At 40.7% G+C, this 14,777-nt stretch overlaps 1 protein-coding gene across 1 annotated transcript; it reads left to right on the forward strand.

The window, feature by feature from the left end:
• Positions 1-699: 699 nt before the first annotated feature.
• Positions 700-6,749, forward strand: mars2 (methionyl-tRNA synthetase 2, mitochondrial). The gene is made up of 3 exons (XM_041195333.1): positions 700-732; positions 4,456-4,790; positions 5,377-6,749. Exons 1-3 carry the CDS (start codon positions 708-710, stop codon positions 6,574-6,576), a joined length of 1,560 nt encoding a protein of 519 aa, XP_041051267.1. The 5' UTR covers positions 700-707; the 3' UTR covers positions 6,577-6,749.
• The last annotated feature ends 8,028 nt before the right edge of the window (positions 6,750-14,777 follow it).

Here is a 14,777-nt window from a genome sequence, read left to right on the forward strand (position 1 = left end):
GACTCAGCCTGGAGTATTGTGTCCAATTTCAGGCCCTGTACTTTAGGAAGGATGTGAATGCTTTAGAGAGGGTGCAGAAACGATTTACGAAAATGGTTACAGCAGGGGTGAGCAATTTTAGTTAAGTGGAAGATTGAAGTTGTTTGCCTTAAAGGTTGAAAGAGGATTTGATGGAGGTATACAAAATCATGTGGGTATGGATAGAGTAGACAAGAAGAAATTTTTCCCATAGGTACAAGAATCAAGAACCAGAGATTACAAATTTAAAGTGACTGGCAAAAGAACCAAAAACGACACGAAAAGATTATTTCATCCAGCGAGTGATTAGGGTCTGGAATGTACTACCTGTGTGGCATAGGCAGATTCAATTGAGGCTTTCAAAAGGGAACTGGATACGCATGGGGGGAAGGGTGGGGGTGGATACGCAAAGCTATGAGGGAAAGGCTTTCTAGTGGGTCTGGCTGGGCTCTTCCTGTGCTGGAATCATTCTTGATACAAAAATATATTCTTCAGCTCCAAGAACATCCCCGGTGGGTGAATGGAATTCGAGTTCTGATTGGCTGCTGATGAACGTGAGCATGCGCAACCGAGGGCCAAATGTGGGCATTTACAAGCATGCGCAAATGGAATTAACACGCTGATGGTGGGTGGGCGTGCCTTTCACGACTGGGTTGGTCAAAGCACATGCGCAGAGGCTCGGGCCGGTGATGGTTGTTCGGACCCCGTTTCCCGGTATGAGAGGCTTTGTGTGCGGGCGGGCTTTCCGTCTGTTCCGTCAGCTGCTGCCTCTTGGCGCTCGGTGCTTCTGCTCGCCCCTTGGCAGTGAGCAGGTACTCGGCGGCGGCCGCCGCCTGCCTCCGGGCCGCGCTGCCCCTTGCACGGTCCATGCACCCTCCTGCCGTTCCTCGGGCTCTGCGGCCGGCCCCGGCCCCTTCCTCATCACCACCCCCATCTTCTACGTGAACGCGACGCCTCATATCGGCCACCTGTACTCAGCGGTCCTGGCGGACGCCCTGCACCGCTCCAAGATTTTGCTGGGATATGAATCCAAGTTTGCAACAGGTACCGGAGAACAGCAACAGCTAGTTATCCAGTCAAGAGAGAGCCGGGAGGCTCCTCCTGGTGCGCCTCATATCTCCAGACTATTCAACAGTGGAGTTGGCAGAAATCATTTGGGAGAAGCTGCGCACATGTGTTCAGTGTTTGCATTGAAAAAAATTCCACATTTTAATTAATGTTCCTGCATAATTTATTGTGTGAAACAGTTTTCCACAAGATTTAGCAATTTAGTTTGTGTATCAGTAAGAATTCACGGAACACTGAATTGCAGCGTGGTCACCAAATCATACTTTTGTTGTTACCCTTCTACTTTGTTTAAATTGAGTATCTTTTCAACACTGGAAAATTTCATGGCAGTATGTTCCTGCATCTCTTTCAAAGATTCCCTCCTTCATTAATTACAGAAATAAGGCTATTTAGCAGCAGATAGCATATGCTATAGAAGGGACTTTAGCATTTTTTAAATGGTTAGTAATTCATGTAGACCTGGTTGATATACATAATTTTCCAATGTTTTTTTGTGGAGAGAGAAACCAAGTTAACATTTCAGATCAAGAACAGATGGAGAATGAGAGGGCAAAGAGTTAATGTAATTAGTAAAATAAGCAACACTGACGAGAAACTTTTTATGCAGTGAGTAATTAGGGTTTGGAATGCACTGCCTGAGAGTGTGGTGGAGGTAGGCTCAATTGAAGCATTCAAAAGAGAATTAGACAGTTATCTAAGAAAGAACGTGCAGGATAATGGGGAGAAGGGAGAATGGAACTAGGTGAGTTGCTCGTTTGGAGAGCCACTGCAGACAAGATGGGCCAAATGGCCTGTGCTGTAACAATTCTCTGAATTCTTGTGACTGAAGATTCAAGGCTTGAAGTATTTTAAAGCAGATGCGTTGTGTATCTGATCATTCCACAAGATGGCACTATATATATTGAGCTCTCTTGCTGATTAAGCATGCCTAGAAACTGCACTAACCTATCACATTAGTGACTTTGGGCCCTTAAACTTTAATTGTGCAGTTAAAATGAGGAAATCCAGGAGTTCCTATCAGCAATACCCCACTCCTCCCCAGGCTGTGCTGTTGTGGCCCTTGTCATTGACGGCATGCTGAAATCACTGCAATGACATGAACTTGGGGTACTTACCAACTGGTTCTGCACTAAAGACAGCTGAAAGTTAGGACTGATGGTTAGGGCTGATAAGTGAATTTTCAAAGTGCAATAAATGAAAATCACCAATGAACAATCCATCTGGCCCTGAAAATTAATTTTACCAGTGTGAAGTCTCATTTTACATGTGATTATATAGGATAGTGCAGAAACAGGCCATTTGGCTCAACCAGTCCATATTGACATTTATGTTGCACTCAAACCTTCCCCCCCACCATCTTTTGCCATCTAACTCTGCCACAGTGACATCCATTTCCTTCTCCCTCATATGCTTGTCTAGTTTTCCCATAAATTCATCTATACTATTTGCTTCAACCACTCCCTTTGGTAGCAATTTCCACATCCTTACCACTCTGCGTGAAGAAGTTTCTTCTGAATTCCCTATTGGATTTCTTGGTGACTATCTTATTTTGATGCTGTCTAGTTACTCTTCCCCACAAGAGGAAACATTCTCTCTGTATTCAATCTATCAACCTTTCATAATCTTAACCTTTGTTAGTCCAGACCACCCCACAGCCTTTTTTTCCAAGAGTGAAGAGTCCCAGCCTCTTGATGTATATAACTACTCATTTCTGGTATTATCCTTGTAACTCTCCTGCACCCTCTCTAGTGCCTCTATATCCTTTTTATAATATGGTGACCAGAACTGCATGCAGTACTCTTCAAGTGTGGTCTAACCAAGGTTCGATACAGGTTTAGTATAATTTCCCCACTTTTCAATTCTATCCCCCTAGAAATAAAATCTAGTACTCGTTTGTTTTTCCTGCAGCCTTGCTAACCTAGAGTGCAACATTTAGTGATTTTATTTGTACTCCGAGATCCCACCGTTCCTCTATCCCAAAGACTTTTTTGGTTTGCTCTTATCTCTCCCCGTAATTCCATCTGTATTTCTGAATCATTGGGCCAGAACTTATATGGAATGGCAATTACAGTTGTGGGGGTGGTGGGGAGTAGTCTGAGGGGAGTGGGGGGGGTTCTTGTGGGGCAGTCAGGAGGGTAGTTGTGAGGTGCCATTGGAGAGTGGGTCAGGAAGGTGGTCTGGGAAGGAATCAGGGGTGTGGGGGTGTAGTCAGTGGTCCTTGGGTGGGTGGGGTGTGGTCAGGAGAGTAGTTGAGGGGTGTAGGTGATGGTGGGACTCCAGTGGGGGTGTAGTCGTGGGATCCCATGGAGGAGGGAGGGTTTTGTTTGGGGGGGGGGGGGGGGGGTGGGGGGGTGGGGGTGGGGGGGGGTGGGGGGTGCTATAGTAACTATAGTTACCCAGGAGTTAGAAGTAGTTTTAATTCTTCTAACTTTTCCTGGGTAACAATTCCTGTAAGATATTTGGAACCATCCGAAGACTGCAATTTAAATTCGAATATTGGATGGTTCCTAGTGCAGTGTAATTGCCCATCAGATGTTTGAACTTCCCAAGCAATTGCCATGCAATCCTTACACGGGGACTTCTGGGGGATCTCCCAGTGCATCTTTGGGGTATTTATCAGGCATGACGGCCCAGAGAACAGAAGTTATGGGCCATTATTTTGCTTCCCATACATGATTTAAATGTAACTTATGTTTTCAGTTCTGTTGACTTGGACTCTGTAGAGGGCACTGTACTGAAACAGAGTCTAGGTTAGCGGAGATTCTGCTGACAAGCCTGCAGATAATCTGTGGGAAATTGTACAGGTGATGACCAGCAAAAGCAATTCCACTATCACTGAGGGCTAATTCTGGGCCACTCCATGGCCTGATGTTGATAGCTACAGTGTGCACAGTAAATTAAAAAATAGGGCACACCCACCATGTATATTTGTCCAACGTGTGAATTTGAATATGAGCTATGTGATGAGACTATTAAATATATTGTCCTGTGGGAGCAGTTTACCATTACTGTGATAATATAATGTGAATATCAGAAAAATGGGAAATATGAAAATATATATATATCTTGTTTCCAGTTTTCCAACATCTGCAGTATTTTGCTTTTTGTTTACATGAGAAAGGGTTTGTCCCATTAAATATTTAAACAGTGCACTATAAAAAGCTGGAAATATTTGTAATGACTGTTGCTGCTGATGTTTTGTGGTAAGGAAATGTGCTTTGCTCTGATGGAAGGTCCCGACCTGAAACATTAGCTCTGTTTCGCTTTCGACAGATGCTGCCAGGCCTGCTGAGTATTTCCTGCATTTTCTCTTTTTACTTATTAGATGTTAGGTATTGTGGTATAACGAAACTGTATAATTTATTTCAGGGACAGATGAGCATGGCCTGAAGATTCAACAAGCTGCAGATGCTGCAGCTGAAGAACCATTGGAATTTTGTTCCAAGGTGTCTGAGGAATTTAGGACATCATTTCAACAGTCCCTAGTTTCATACACAGATTACATTCGAACCACAGAAGAACGTCACAAAAGTGCTGTGCAACATTTTTGGTGTGTCTTGCGTGACAAGGGATACCTCTACCAAGGAGCATATGAGGGATGGTATTCCATTCCAGATGAGTCTTTCCTGTCTGATTCACAGGTTGTGGAAAGAAAGGATGCACATGGGAACATCGTTAAAATATCTTTGGAGAGTGGACACAAGGTAAACCTATGCGTGACACTTTGTATGAAAGGAACAAGATATTGGATCAGTACACGGGTAGATGTTGATAAAAAGGAGCAGTACGTTTGGCTATTAAGCATGCTGCTTTGTGCAATATCTGTTTTTTAGTCCATGGAATGTTTCAGCTGCTTTTTTTTAAATGCCCGTTAAAGCTGGAAAGAAAATGGAACATTTCCTGTAATTTTTTAGTACCTACATAATAAGCCTGCTGCAGAATAAACCTTGCTTCTGCACTGCCCTAACAATGTCCAACAATTTGACCTTAAAAGATCACAAAAGATCGCATTAGTATATTTTTGTTGCCCCACTTGCAATCCTTGTGAGCTCTTCAAGTGAAAAATCTAGTTTTGTGCCATTGCTGTGTGCCTTGTGGAAGCTTGATAGCAGTTACATTGACTTTTGGGTTCTTCGGTATTTCTCACCTATGCACATATATTCGAGACAGTTCACTGAGAGTGTTAACTCGGTGTTTAATCAAAGACATCAAAATCTATTACCTGGGGAAAACTGAGGCAGTATTTGTATTTTGAAATGTATGTATTCTAAAATTTATTTCTAATCACAGGTAGAATGGACTAAAGAAGAAAATTACATGTTCAGGCTGTCTGAGTTTAGACCAATGTTGTTAGAATGGTTGAAGAAAAATCCACATGCAATATACCCTGAAAAATTCCATCACCTTGTTGTCCATTGGCTACAGGAAGAAATTCCAGACTTATCAGTGTCACGACAGAGGAACCGTTTGAAGTGGGGTATCCCAGTTCCTGGAGATTCAACACAAACAATTTATGTATGGTTAGATGCCTTAGTTAATTATCTTACTGTAGCAGGTTATCCAGAGGATCATAATCATTGGTGGTCTACAGTACTTCACATTGTTGGGAAGGATATTCTTAAGTTCCATGCTATATATTGGCCTGCTTTCCTAATGGCAGCTGGCCTGCAGTTACCAAAGCAAATCTGTGTACATTCACATTGGACAGTCAATAACCAGAAGATGTCCAAGAGCCTTGGGAATGTTATTGATCCCATGGAACAATTTTCTGTGTACACTGCTGATGGCTTCAGATATTTTTTGCTGCGGCAAGGTGTGCCAGAAACAGACAGTGACTATTACGATGATAAAGTGCTTAAAGTTCTAAATGCAGAGCTTGCAGATGCGTTGGGAGGTCTCCTTAACCGTTGTACAGGCACACGCATGAATCCTGACCAAATCTACTCATCGTTTTCAAATCACTGTTTTCCTAAGAGGCCCTGCAGGGGCCATTCAGGTAGAGCAATGGCTGAGGATTACAAAATGATCCAATTGGTTGAGCAGCTACCTTTGGATGTTGAACACTGCTTTGAAAAGTTTCAAATTTATAAAGCTTTAGAAGCCATCAATTTTTGCATTCGGTTAACAAACAGCTTTTTCCAACGGCATGCTCCTTGGAAGCTTGACCGAAAAAATGCTGAAGATCGCTGTTGGCTGGATACTGTGCTTCATGTTACTTTGGAGTGCTTGCGGGTTTATGGGACCCTTTTGCAGCCAGTGGTGCCAACAATTGCTAACAAATTGCTTTCACGGTTGGCTGTTGGGCCACAGGAACGAGACTGGAAACATTTGAACTTCTTGGCCAGATACCATAATAGTATTTGCCTTTTTGAAGGAAGAAAGTTAGGGCCTGATACGGGACTCCTATTTAACAGATTGGAAAGGACAGATAAAACACAGCAAAGCTCAAGGCAATTGAAGATGATGAAAATGCAACATATTCTAAAATGAATTTGAGTTATTTAAGCTCAGCCACATGCAAATAATGTGTCCTGAATATATTGCAGACATATTGAGGGTGGACAAAAACAGAAACAGAAATACCTGGAAAAACTCATCAGCTGTGGCAGCATTGGCGGAGAGGAGCATAGTTGATGTTTCGAGTCCTCATGACCCTTCAACGGAACTAAGTAAAAATAGGAAAGAGGTGAAATATAAGCTGGTTTAGGGGAGTTTGCCTGTTTTAAGGGCTTAAACCAGCTTATATTTCACCTCTTTCCTATTTTTACTGTTGAAGGGCCATGAGGACTCGGAACGTCAACTGTGCTCCTCTCTGCCGATGCTGCAAGACCTGATGAGTTTTTCCAGGTATTTCTGTTTCTGTTTTTGTTTTGGATTTCCAGCACTGGCAGTTCTTTGCTTTTAATATTGAGGGTGGAAGTGACTAAGTATTTGTAATGCAATAATGTTAATATAAGTGCTTTGACACCCAATAATAAATGTGTTTTTTCTCCTTTAAGCTTATTACACACTCAGTTTTCACAGAATCATAGAATAGAATTTTACTAGCCCAGAAGAAGATCATTCAGTCCATTGTGTCCCTGCTAGCTCTCCGCAAGAGCAACTTAACTTGTCCCATAGACCTGCAAATTTTTACCCTTCAGATAATTATCTAATACCCTTTTGAAAGCCATGATTGAATCTGCCTCCACTACATTTTCAGGCAATGCATTCCAGATTGTAATTACTCCCTACGTAAAAGGTTTTTCCTGATCTTGCCTTTGGTACTTTTGCCATTCGTTTTAAATTAGTCTCCTCTAGTTTCTGAAGCTTTGGCGATGAGGACAGTTTTTCTCTCTCTACTCTGTCCAGACTCCTCATGATTTTGAACACATCTATCAAATCTCCCCTCTCCTTTCTCTAAGGAGAACAAACCTAGCTTCTCCGTTCTATCCACATTACTGAAATTCCTCATCGCTGGAATCTATCTCTGTGTGATGCCCAGAATTGGACATAGTACTCTAGTTGAGGTCAAATCATTGTTTTATAAAGTTCACCATAACCTCCTTGCTTTTGTACTCTATGCCTCTGTTCAGAAAGCCCAAGATCCCATATGCCTTATTAATCACTTTCTCAACCTGACCTGCCACCTTCAATGATTTGTGCACATATACGCCCAGGTTCCTCTACTGCTGTAGCCATTTTAGAATTGTTTAAAATTGCCGCCTTGTTCTTGCTCCCAAAATCTATCACTTCATAACTTTACTATGTCTGCCCATTTTACCAGGTTTTATGTCCTGTTAAAGTTTACTTCTGTCCTTTTCAGTGTTTACAATACAGCCGAGTTTTGTCATCTACAAGTTTTCAAATTGTACCCGGCACGCCCAAGTCTAGGTCATTAATTTCATTAAGAAAAGCATTGATCCTAGTACCCACCCCTGGGGTGCTCTATACTTTCCACCCATCCAAAATGCAGCTATTCCCACTATTTTCTATTTTCTTCCATGAAGCCAATATCGTATCCGTGGTGCAACTCTCCCTTTTATTCCATGGGCTTCAACTTTGCTGACCAACCTATTACATAGCACTTTATTAAACATCTTTTGGAAATCCGTACGCACCACATCAATTGCATTAACGTGAGCAACCCTCTTTGTTACCTCAAAACTCAAATCAATTTAGTTGAACACAATTTGCCTTTAACAAATTACTGTTGACTTTCTTTAATTAATCCCAGTTTGTCCAAGCGGCTATGAATTTTGTCCTGTGAAAGTTTCTAAAAGCTTTCCCACTGGTAAGATTAAACTGATTGGCCTAAAGCTGCCGTGCTTATCTTTATAACCATTGTTGTACAAGAGTGAAATATTTGCAGTTCTCCCATTCTCTGGTGCCACCCCTGCATCTAAGGAGGATTAGAAGATTACGGCCAGTGCCTCTTCAATTCCCACCCTGAATTCAGTATCCTTAGATATACCTAATCTGCTCCTGGTGGTTTAACAACTTTTTAGCCTTTTTTTTATTCATTTACAGGATGTGGGCTTCGCTGGCTGGGCCAGCATTTATTGCCCATCCCTAGTTGTCCTTGAGGAGGTGGTAGTGAGCTGCCTTCTTGAACTGCTGCCGTCCATGTGGTGTAGGTGCACCCACAGTGCTGTTAGGAAGGGAGTTCCAGGATTTGTAATAGTAATTTTTAGTCCATCCAGTATCTTAACTACCTCCTCTTTCACTTGTACTTTGGCAGCAATATCTTCCTTGTAAAGACAGGTGCAAAGTATTCATTTAGAACTTCAGCATGCCCTCTGCCTCATGCATACGTCTCCTTTTTTGGTGTTCCACTCCTCTTACCACCCTTTTACTATCTATATGACTGTAAAAGACTTGGATTCCTTTTTATTTTGTAGCCTCATGCTTCTGATTGTGTTCAGTTTCTGTAACTTCATCCACGGGCTTGACTGAGCACATAGCATACAGTGAGCAACCGATAAACACACACAGTTGAACACAGCATCAACTGCTGCACAACCCCTGAAACTTGGAGCTTGATCTGCTTAAGCTGACAACGTTTCCTGCACAAGTAAATGCCCAGGTCAAGAGAAGCTTCTTGGAGTTGCCACATGGAACAGAATATACACCCATGGGACTTCACTGTCGCTGGGTCAAAATCCTGGAACTCTCTCCCTAACAGCACTGTGGGTGTACCTACACCACGGAGACTGCAGCAGTTCTAGAAGACAGCTCACCACCATCTTCTTGAGGGCAACTAGGGATGTGCAATAAATGCTGTCCTAGCCAGTGATGCCCACATTCCCTGAATGAATTTTAAAAAGATGTTTTGCTATGCCTCTACTTGTTAAGACTAACAGAAGTAAACTTAAGATTTTAATAAATAAAGACTAACTCTCCAATCAGCTGCTTTCCTTGTACTGTCATCACTTTCTTCGAGGGAGTTAATAGATTCTAAACCTTTGCCAACATGGCTTTGTGGGGCATATGAAATTGACCTGCATTGTCTCATCTTTACAATTTTAGTAGCTGTATCTATGTCAGTATGGTACAATCCTTTTTATACTGTTTGTGAGACCCTACATTACTTCTACCGAGGTCCTCATAAGTTAATATATAAAGTCAATTTTATTTCATTATCCTGGCTTTTAATTTTAGGATGGTTCTTAAATTTGTCTGGGTAAGTTACTGTATTCATTGCTGTGGTATATGGACTTAGGTCAGCCCACCTCTTTTCCACAGAAAAGGACTCATTTTTATTTTTTTTAATCTCTTCAGGCAATACCTAGGGGTTGCAATTCAGACTGAGCCGTTTGATCCTCTTTACCTGCTCAAATTGGAAACCGAGGGGACGGTGGGATCAAAGCTGCATTCTCCCTTCCCCCTACTGTGAACATTTGGCCATGGTACTCCCCTAATGTGGTCTGTATTATCAGAAACTTGCCTTGTCACACTAAATCAGGCGAATCAAAATAAAAATCAAGCAGTCATTGTTCACACTGAACCAATTTTTTAATGTACAAGCTACACTTCAGCACCCTTGAGCAGTCAATGTAACATGGCAGGTGGTGGAAAATCCACTCTTAGAACTAGAGCTGGTGAAATAACTGATCTTCTACCTCAACTCCACTTTCCTGCATTGTCCCATGTCCCTTAATTACCTTCATCTATTGCAGGATGCAAAATTCTAAGCTACCAAAACTGAAACTCGTGAACATCACTAATGCAGTTTGGCAAGACCAAGAAAATCAGCCTTTAACACAATGGAGGCAATATACTTTCATGCCGTTAAGGTGCAGGTGTTACTGTGTTGTGGTGATCATTTGTAATTAAGCAGAAGATTTAATCTATTCAAAAAAATCTGGAGGGAAAAAGCCCACCTGATCTATAATTTGAGCCGCATTTCAGGATTCACTTAGACTATTTATAATCTTGCAGTCCCATATTCCTATAATTTTTGATTTTCAGGAATCAAGCCCCATTATTTTGAATGCTTTTGTTGACTTCTGTAATAGATGGTAGTAGTTCATAAATCAATGGCTGGAATTCTGAAGATGCTATTTCCTGAATGCAGAGTAAATTATGATTGTCTTTAATCAATTTTGGTTTCTCACAAATAAAATAAAGATCAGCTGAGTATGAAAAATCATTTTATTTGTGTCGTTTGAGAGATTTTTTGTGCCCATGATCAAGCTAAATGGACCAGCACAAATTGTTGTAAGATTAAAATGGCAAAAGCAAGTTTGAGATAATAAAGGAGGGCGATCATATATCCTGCAGCTTCATGTGGCTTGAATCAATACCTGGTTTAAAAACTAATTGGATTATAAAGTGCAACAGAGGAACATATCGGCATGTGCTGCCAGTGATAGAGTATTAGATTCTAACTGCTGTTGAGTTATTTGTTACCTCACCAGTCATTATTGTAATAAATGTTTGCACAGTTAAACCTTCAAAAATTACAATTTACAGGAAGTCTGGGGAAAATATTAGACATTTTCATAGGAAAACTTTGTTCTGGACAAAACAGCTTCAGTACATTGTCCTGTTGTACTATCACAGACCTTTCCCTTCTTGTTTATTTTCCAATCTCTTTCCCTGCCTCTACTTCCTTAAAATCTGTTACATTTCTAACATTTTTTGGGTTCTGGTGAAAGGTCATTGACCTGAAACGTTAACAGTTTCTCTCTGCCTGACCTGCTGAATAATTTGAGAATTTTCTGTTTTTATTTCAAATTTCCAGCATCTGCAGTATTTTGCTTTTGTCATTAAATGACGATTGTCAATTCAGCTAAATTTATTACAACTCTGCTTCCTCTCAGTCAGATTTTAAAACTTGACCTAATTCTCCCAAAGAAATCAGTTGTAGTCAGTTTAAGCAAAATATTTGAAAAAGTTAACAGAAATAACTTGTGTAGGTTCTTGGTACTCACTTTCAGATTCTCTTTGCTTGGACCCTTGCCAAATAAGCCACAAACATTACAATACCTTTTACATTCCAAACTTAGATATATACAGATATTGGTTACAGGAAAGATATGGTTCGTGTTTCAATCTACCTTTCTTTCAAATATAACATAACATAGAAACAGGCCATTTGGCCCAACTGGTCTGGCAGGTGTTCAAGCTCCATACAAGCTCCTCCCACCATATTTCCTGTAACCCTATCAGCATATCTTATCATTCCTTTTACTCTCCTCAAATGTATTGATGTTATTCACCTCAGCTGTTCCATGTGGTAATGAGTTCCACATTCTAACCACCCTCTGCATAAAGACCTTTGTCCTAAATTCCTTATTGGATTTATTAGTGACCAGCTTGAATTTAAGAAAATTTTCATTTTCTTTTTGGCTGTACTTTCTGATTCTCCAAATGTCCTCTTCTGCTTCTCCTTATGGGTTTTCTTTTCTGATTCTTTCCCTGATGCAATCTTCCCTCAGGAACAGTAATTAGTCTCTTAGATAGCTCAGAAATATCTGAACACCAGAGTAGGAGGATGACATTCAAACCTCTTCTGCCATTCAAGAAGATGATGGCTGATCTTTATTTTAACTCCATCTACCCATCTAATTCAGCATGTGCTAAACTTTGTTTTCTTAAAGTCATTGGCCAAGCTGAGCAAAGCTCCAGCTGAGCAGCATAATAATACACGATGCACGATGTGATATAATAATTCAGCCCTTGGGTTACGTTTTGGGATTCCTGGCTATTTCATGCCAGAAGGATCTTGACAAGTTTTGTCAAGTTTACCACACCAGGCATTAGATTCACAGAGTGACCAAGTGCTGGGTGAGGATGGGCCACTTTGCAAAATGTTATCTTTCATCCACCAGTCCATCTTGAGACAATGGGGGTGAACATTGATCTTCGATTTGACTATTCACCCTTATTATGCTTGGATATCCTATATGTTCCAGGATTGCAAGAGCAAGCTTCCCAGAATTCTCACCTAAAAATGAAATTGCTTCATTCAGTCTCTAAGAAATCTTGAAACAAACCAGGAAATTCTTTTCAGGAAAATTAAAAGATTTTAAAAGGTGGGTATTACAGCTTATTTGTTCTGTAGGTGCTCTTGGGGACAAGCACTAAATAGGGCAGCTATCTGTACCTGCGACTTTCAGAAATGAACAACTTGGATAACAAAAAACATTGTTAATGGATGACCAACAACAGAACAAAGTAATATCTGCTTTGGTCATACTGTTCTCAATCCTGCCTCCAACCAATTGGATTGATGCTAGCAACTATCACTATCCACCCCGCTTGAACGTGACTCTCCAGTTCCACCATATACCCACTTATGTTCAACATCTTCATTCCTGTCATCCTCATGATTTAAATGGTTCTGACAGCTTCAGTCTCATCTTAAAATTACCAGATTTGCTGATACTAATGAAGATTGATTTCTTATAGTCCTTCAAAAGAATGTTAGGCTCATTTTTGGAAAATCACAATGGAAAGAAGGTAAGATTTGGGGTAACAGCCAATAATTTGGAACCTTCTGGGATTTGTCAAATCGCACTTGAAGGTTTGGAGAGACATTGTTCGCAGGCATTTCTAAAATCTTTGCCTCTCCCGGAGGTGAGGGGAGAGGAAAAGGAACAGTGGGTGTATGGGGTTGGTATACCCAAGCAGGATGAGTATGTATGGACTTAATTACTTGTCTCATTTTGAGTATGTAAAATGATGTAATGTGCAATATTAGTGACAATTATGTTTTCTTATGACAGGCTGACACATGGATTGAACATTGATTGTCGGAGAAAAAGGATGATGGTTGGCATATATGTTTTCTGCATGTAATATACTTTGAAATGTCCCCTTGAATGTAATTTAGTGCTTTAGAATTATGTTATATCAAGTTTATGGGTTTCTCATCACCAGTGACACATTACCAATATAGAGAAAGTAAAATAAAAATAGAAAATGCTGGAGGCGCTCAGCAGGTCAAGCAGTATCTGTGGAGAGGATAGTAGTTTCAAGTCAATGTCCATTTGTGAGAAGTGGTTCCACAGATGCAGCCTGATTTTTTCAAGTATTCTTAGCGTTTGTTTTTATTTCAGGTTACCAGCATATATGCCTTTGTTTTTTGCTATCAGGAAGGTAAACTCAGTGCCTCCAATGCATCATATAGGGATCACTGGCACACTACAAAAACACACACAGGGAAAGCAGTCTTGAAGGTTGTGGTTATCTGCGTAAACACTATAGTGGCAGCATAAAAACACTTCAAGGAGCCAGAAGCTCTAAAGGGTGGGAATTATTAAAGTTTAATGACTTACAGACCTGAGTGCTGTTTGTGGTACTAATATATCTGTGGCCTAGAGTGTCATAATTAATTTTTTTTAAACATCCCTATATCACTCTTTCATGCGGAAGTGACTCTGCAGTAGCTAGGTAAGGATATTGACCTGTATTTAAAGCATGAGATCACAGAATGGCTACAGTGCAGAAGGAGCCATTTGGCCTGTCGTGTCTGCGCCAGCTATCTGAATGAGCAATTCAACCAGTGCCATTGTTCACCTTCTCGTAACCCTGCACATTCTTCCTTTTCAGATGCACTGTTCCAGAACAGTCCAGATTCAAGTTGCACACAGATGTGGTCTAATAGTTAGGTACAGAAACAATTCCATCCAAGGTAGAAGGGAGTTGAGGGCCACATTCATGTCCTCGGAGAGAAGCCTAATGCTCTTGTTAGTAAATGTGCTGGGAGAAAGTCCAAAGGTCAATGTTCTGCCAAGATGACATCTGGATGCTTTCATTCTTGGCAATTTACTTTCAATCTTCATAATTCCACAGGCTTTTCTCTACAATAGCAGAGGGATAATCCTCAGTGTATGATACCAAATGGCATCCAAGCTACCTTTTATAATCATTTTTTAATGTTTTAAATTTGGTATAGATTCATAGCAGCAGTGCAGAATAGTTCTTTGCCTACTATTAACCTGTCACTGGTTCCAGCACTACTTTAGTTCACAGATCCAATTATCATTGTATTTAAAAACAGAAATGCTAAAAATACTCAGCAGGCCAGGCAACATCAGTAGTGAAAGGCCATTGACTTGAAGTGTCACAGATGCTGCTTGGCCTGCTAACTATTTCACATTTTCAGCCTTTCTTTTAGATTTTGTTTTTGTTTTATTTTTGTATTTACATGTCACTTGGTGTAATATTAGGTCTGGTTTGATATCTGCTATTTCTGCACTGTG

The sequence above is a fragment of the Carcharodon carcharias genome, chromosome 9 (assembly GCF_017639515.1).
Source record: "Carcharodon carcharias isolate sCarCar2 chromosome 9, sCarCar2.pri, whole genome shotgun sequence".
In the NCBI taxonomy this organism is placed as follows: Eukaryota; Metazoa; Chordata; class Chondrichthyes; order Lamniformes; family Lamnidae; genus Carcharodon; species Carcharodon carcharias.